This window comes from Mercenaria mercenaria, chromosome 5, assembly GCF_021730395.1.
Source record: "Mercenaria mercenaria strain notata chromosome 5, MADL_Memer_1, whole genome shotgun sequence".
NCBI lineage: Eukaryota > Metazoa > Mollusca > Bivalvia > Venerida > Veneridae > Mercenaria > Mercenaria mercenaria.
Window position 1 is genome coordinate 51982070 of NC_069365.1, and position 6793 is coordinate 51988862.

The 6793-nt window shown below is 35.6% G+C and overlaps 1 protein-coding gene across 1 annotated transcript; it reads right to left on the reverse strand.

The window, feature by feature from the left end:
* Positions 1-1333: 1333 nt before the first annotated feature.
* LOC128557042 (uncharacterized) lies at positions 1334-6495 on the reverse strand. The gene is made up of 2 exons (XM_053543548.1): positions 6325-6495; positions 1334-4881 (listed from the first exon to the last, which is right to left on the reverse strand). Exons 1-2 carry the CDS (start codon positions 6444-6446, stop codon positions 4017-4019), a joined length of 987 nt encoding a protein of 328 aa, XP_053399523.1. The 5' UTR covers positions 6447-6495; the 3' UTR covers positions 1334-4016.
* Between the last annotated feature and the right edge of the window lie 298 nt (positions 6496-6793).

Sequence of the window (6793 nt, forward strand, 5' to 3'; positions counted from 1 at the left end):
GAAGTCAAGTCAAAGGTTAATAGGGTCTGTTTTATGTCCGGTTCGCAACTCTGCCATTTATCAAGGGATTTCGAAATTACTTGGCATAAATATTCCCCATAACGAGAAAACGTGTCATGCACAACAACCAGACCCCTAACTCTAAGGTCAAGGTCACAATTAGAGGTTAAAGGTAAATATGTCCGTTCCATAACTCTTCCATCGATGGAGAGATTTTAAAATTACTTGGCATAAACGTTCCCTATATTGAGATGACGTGTCAGACACAAGCCCAAGACCCCTAGCTTCAAGGTCAAGGTCACACTTAGAAGTCAAAGATTAACATTGTATGTTTCTTGTCCGGTCAATAACTCTGCCATCCATCAAGGGATGTTAAAATTACTTGTCACAATTGTTCCCCATAATGAGTTGGTGTGTCATGCTCCAGAACTAGACCCATAGCTCCAAGGTCAAGGTTACCTTTGGAGAACTTTTTATTATCTGGTCACAAAATAATTCATACCTAATCTATTCCGGCATATTTTGCGCAGACAACTGTAGCATTCTTTGACACACTTCGGGGGCGTTTGTCACTAACAGTGACAGCTCTTGTTTGAGGTTAAATTTTAAATACTTAGTATATTTTGAGAGTTATATATACTTGTATTTTTCCCTATAAAATGTCAAGGTCAGTAGTGGCTGTTTGTCAAGTTACCTTAAAGACGCACCACAAAATAACTGTATTCTTTTGTATTTCCATGATGGTAATCATACATTTTTTGCATAAGTAACAAGTATCTAGTTACAAATTGACAGTGACATATGTAAGGCTAAGACAATGTGTTTAATGTCTAAATATATTATTAAATTAATGTAGTAGTATGCACGGTACTTCATGGCACTTTCTACAGTGTAAAATAGTTATTATTCTATGTTTATAAAACTATGCTGAGTAGAGAATGACTGAATAAGTTTGCAGATGAAGTTGTGAAAACAGGGCCTAAATTGTCCACCTGTCATCTTGAAGAAAAGCTGTATTATACCAGAATTATTTGCACCAAGTTCATGTGGGAGGAAAAAGTAGGTCACTAGGTCGTGGTGGGTCTTTAACACTTCAAGTAATTTCTTGAATACCGATGGTTAAAAATAAATACTATAGCCTATTTATTAACGGTTAATGCGAATGCGATAATGTTACACACTGATAGCCACACGAGAACTACATGCAGATATAGACTTGTCATAGTACGCTACTGCGGGAAATATAAAGTGGTAGTATTGGACTGGGAATTCATGGCATGATTTTGCAGTCTTTGGTGAATATGTATAAAAGCAAGAATAAGTCCTTATTTGCGGCTTTTATTGACTACCAGAAAGCATACGACAAAATATACAGAAATGGTCTATGGTATAATCTTATAAAAGAAGGAGTTGACGGAAAAATGTTAAGATTACGGTGACTATGGTTTTACTAAAGCGTGGTCAAATTCTCAGTGGTCTAACCAGAATGACGTCATTTGTCTACCACAGTTCAACCCACGTGAAACGGCTAGTAGCTCTAGTTCCAATATGGTGGAAAAGTGAATTGTAGCGATAGTGTGTTTTATTCAACATAGATAAATTCATTGACCATTATTTATGTTACATATCACATGAATATATAAATCGATAACAACGCACGTTATAATAAATGAAAGTGGCTATAAATATGGTTTTCATATCATTGAATCATTAAAATGTACTGAAAATGATGTCTGAAGATTGAAATGTTTATATAAATTCAAGAAGGAGCCCGCCCGCTTAGCTCAGTAGGTAAGAGCGTTGGTCTACGGATCTCGGGGTCGCGAGTTCGATCCTCGGGCGGGGCGTATGTTCTCCGTGACTATTTGATAAACGACATTGTGTCTGAAATCATTAGTCCTCCACCCCTGATTCATGTGGGGAAGTTGGTAGTTACTTGCGGAGAACAGGTTTGTACGGGTACAGAATCCAGGAATACTGGTTAGGTTAACTGCCCGCCGTTACATGACTGAAATACTGTTGAAAAACGGCGTTAAACCCAAAAACAAACAAACAAAATTCAAGAAGGAAATAGATAAGTAGGATTTTACGTATAAAGTACAACATACAACAATTTCGTTTTCGACATCAACTTCATTTGTAATCGACATATTCGACGTAGTGTCGACACGAATTCGGTATACAACTGAAACAGGAATTGAAAATGTCCTCGAGACAGCTGGAATTTTGAGATAATCGAGTTTCCTTCAACTGTACTTCTTCATGCTAAGGTTCTGGGTGTTTAACCTTACCGTTCTGATAGCATGACTAATATTTCACTAATATTCCACGATTTTATCCAATTTGAAACATTGATAAGCATGTGTTTGCTTTAAGTACATTTTTGTATGATGATATAATAATGATAATAATAATAATAATAATGATACAGCATCTATTACATACAGTATATATAATTATAGATACGAATCCGATTAAGATACTGTCTTCATTGTCAATGCAAGATATAGCATACGTTGAAAGTCAATACCTGGAACTTGTCTTTAATACTACTCATCAGTTTCGTTCTACTGACGAGTTCGGCACTGCAGACGTTGGTTTCGGCTGCGAAACAGACGATATGTCAGTATTAGATGTTACTCTTGATTGCGATTCAGATGATCCACCTATATTTGAAACTGTACCTGACCGCAACACAGATGATCTATCTGTATACGACTCTTGTATTCAGACTTCGACACAGATGGTAAACCTGTATTAGACGTTGGTCTTGACGGCGGCGTAGATGGTCTAACTGTATCGATCGTTTGCTGCGGTACGGATGATCTACCTGTATAAGATAATGACTTTGCCTGTTACACTAATGGGTTACCTGTAATAGTTGTTGGTCCTGACTGTTACACAGATGATCAACCAGTACTAGACATTAACTTCGACACAGATGATCCAACTGTATTAGAAGTTGCTCTTAACTGTGACACGGGATAATCTAACTTCATAGTACACTATTCAGACTGTGTATCAGATGACACATATGATATACCTGTATTAGACGTTGGACTGTACTGCAACACAGATAAGCTAGACGTATTAGAAGTTGCTCTTAACTGCAACACAGATGAATCAACTGTATAAGACGTTTGTTCTGACTGCGACACGGATGATCTAACTTTATTAGACGTTGGTTTTTACTGTGACGCAGATGATCTATCCATATTAGATGTTAGACTTGACTTCGATACATATGATCCACCTGTATTGATCTTTTAACTTGACTTCAACACATATGATATACCTGTATTAAGCGCTGGACATGACTGCGACGCAGATGATCGAATAACATTAGACACTTGTACTGACTGCCAAACTAATGGTTCAACTTTATTGCACGTGATTCTGACCGTGTCACAAATGATATATTTATTTTAGATGTTGGACTTGCTTGTGACACTGACGATCTGACTGTATAAGAAATTGGTCCTGAATGCGACACAGATGATCTACCTGTAATAGAAGATGCTCTTAACTGCGACACAGATGATCCAAATGTATTAGACACTGGTACTGACTGCGACACGGATGATATAACTTTATTACAGGTTGGTTCTGACTGTGTAGCAAATAATCTATCTATATTAGACGTTGGATTTTTGACTTCGACATATGTAATCCACTTGTAATAGGCATCGGACCTGACTGCGACACAGATGAACTACCTGTATGAGAATTTTCTATTGACTGCGACACAGATTATCCAATTGTATTAGGCGTTGGTCTTGACTCTGACACATATGATATATCTGTATTAGGCGTTAGACTTGACTGCAACACAGATGATCCAACTGTATAAGGCGTTGGACTTGACAGCAAACATAGATGATCAAACTATATTAGATATTCGTATTGTATGCGACACAGATGAACTACCTGTTTGATAATTTACACTTGACTGCGATACAGAAGATCTATCTGTATAAGACGTTGGACTTGACTGCGACACATATGATATACCTGTATTAGTATTTGCACTTAATGTGACACAGGTGATCATATTGTATAAGGCGTTGGACTTGGCTGCGACACATACGATATACCTGTATTAGACGTTGGACTTGACTGCGACACAGATGATCTACCTGTATTAGAAGTGATCTACATATATTAGACATTATTCCTGCCTGAGTCTCAGATGATCTATCTTTATTAGATGTTGGTTCATCTAGCAATTTATGTTCATTAATCCATATATAAGTATTTCCATCGTAGTCATCAAATCCCTCTTCGCCACAACTTGAGGCTGTTTCAAACTTATCGGACGCTTCTGGTGACCTCAGAGTAGCTGATGAAGCTATCTGAAACATGGCATCAGTATTATTATAAAAACTAGTACCCTTAAATTTAGATGTGTGCTGGGCATTCGTATTATTTACATCAGAATTCGCTCCACCATTTGCGACGTAATAACCAGATCCGACAAAGTGTGAGCTAGAACCTCTACTAAAGTGGTTGCAGAATTCTGGCGACTCGAAATTACTTGAAAATACATTAGGACAATTAGTGTCTGGTTTCTTGAAGACATTAGTAACTCCATATGCTATATCCACTGAAATATCAGCATTTTTGTCAGTCTTCGAATGCTTTGTCACGCTAGGTTGGAGATGCCAATACCCGCCTGGAGACCCACGAACGCGTACTGACACTCCCCCATTGTATGCTGTACGTTTTCTAGCCAGAATAGTATATCCTCTTTGCACATGGATTTTCTCACATTTCCCAAGTCTCTCCAGATTTTTGAAAACCCAAAGGCGCCTGTTGTCCTCTGTTATCAATTTTCCGTTTATATCTACCACAGAAATCTTTGGAATATTTTCCAAAGGGCACCTGAAATATACACTTAAATTGTTTCTAACGTGACACAGAATCTTTCAAATTGATCTAAGAACACTCTTTAAAAAGCATTTAGCAAACTCCTTTTTTAATGATTTGTCAAAAATCGTATGATGCAATTTTATACTTTTTTTGATATATATTACTCTGTCACTCATGGTTATTCTCTGGTGAGCGAAAATATATTACTTCAACACATTTAAAAAGAAGTAATAATGAAATTTGAATTTGTTAGAAGCAGAATTTAAAAACAAAAACAAAAAGCAAAAGCAAAACATTTGTATGTTAATTCTGAAATATGACCACGTTAAAGCTAAAATATCTTAAAAAACGGTAACTGATCCCGAAGACACTTGTGAAATGCTGAATATGTAGAGTGTGTGTGCATATATAACAAGAATCTATCACAAATCACACTTTTTTTGTTACTGGCGTCACAAAAACTTGTATAATAAAAAGAATGCAACAAAAGCTCATACCCAATTACTTTGATCTATTATCATTTATTTTTGAAAATATTATAGAAAAAGTGTATTGCACACTTTTTGTGATATCAACAGTATATACATTTTTAAGTCATCAAATCTTTCAAAAATTCCTGAGTACTCCTTAATAACAAAACTATTTTTCCGCTCGAAAGGTTCACTATATTGTCCAAACTGAATAGTAATTCATTATCAGGATGTACGGATACTAATCCATTACTGGTATTCATTAAATTATATATCCACTGCACTTTCATAGAGAAGATTTCTTTATTCCAATGTAACCTCGATTTATCCTTTCACCCAGTGAACATAGATACTCAACTTTTTCACGAATCTGGTGTTCACGAGTGAAGGCATACAGACACTAAATAGAAAAATGGCGCCAAAAAAATGGTAGTCGCATAATGGCGGATACAAATAGTCCTCAGTTTTTTTGCTCTGTGGAGCTATTTTGCTTATTTTCTTTGCATTTTTTCGGCTAAAATCACATGACAGATCTATGCTTGACATGTAGGTAACATTTTCATAATGACATAACAACATGACAAAATTTTTCATGAAAACTTAGATCATACACCACCAGTATAATTTGGGGTCTCATTTTTTAGCTGATTTTGCAGTTTGTGTGTTTGACTGAAATTATTTTTCTTGCATCAAACATGACCCCCACTTTTCTTTTGTTTTTTAGTTAGCACTGACAATATTCTTCAAGAAAATGTAAGTTACAGAAATTTAAAATGGGTCCTGATGTGTGCTGCGGTCATTGGAAATAGGTCAATTTTATATAGAATAAAGAACAACAACTATTTAGTGTGTTATAACCTGAAAGACATGATTTGATCTTAACAATTTTTCATTATATTAAACAATTTTCGCTGTTAGATTACCAGATCTTTATTTCACACTATCGTTTCAATAATGCATTGTAAAACATGTAATAAAAGATTACCTTCCGTCACATATTTCATCCAATGTTTCACCAATCGGTTTGTATCGATGATTACACCTTTTGTCAAAAACATTGTTAATCGAATCTTGTGAATAAAATATCTCTGAAGGTCTTAAATACATATTTCATTACATATTATTTGATTTACGTAATTAAGAAAACATTCTGGACTTCCCAAGGATCATTTTCAGAAAATGTGCAGTTAAACGCATGTGATAAGAAGATACGGAAAGGTTTTATTATTGTGACGTCATAAGTCACTCATTTAACTAATAGACGGAAACAATTGACAATTGTATAAGTGTGAACTTATATTAACAAGAAAATTCAGAAACCCAAATTCGAATGTTTATCTGTTTCTGATCTAGGGTCTCAGGTTTTGCTATTCGGGCCATTTATTTCATTTAGACAAAGGTGAAAATGTGAACTCTGAGTTAACAGTGTTAAAGGGTTTCTTTTTTGGACCTTG

Coding starts and splice junctions, on each gene's coding strand:
- LOC128557042 (XM_053543548.1), bottom strand. CDS start 6,446: ATGTATTTAAGACCTTCAGAGATATTTTATTCACAAGATTCGATTAAC. Junction 4,882..6,324: donor GATGAAATATGTGACGGAAG/GTAATCTTTTAT, acceptor TGTATATTTCAG/GTGCCCTTTGGAAAATATTC.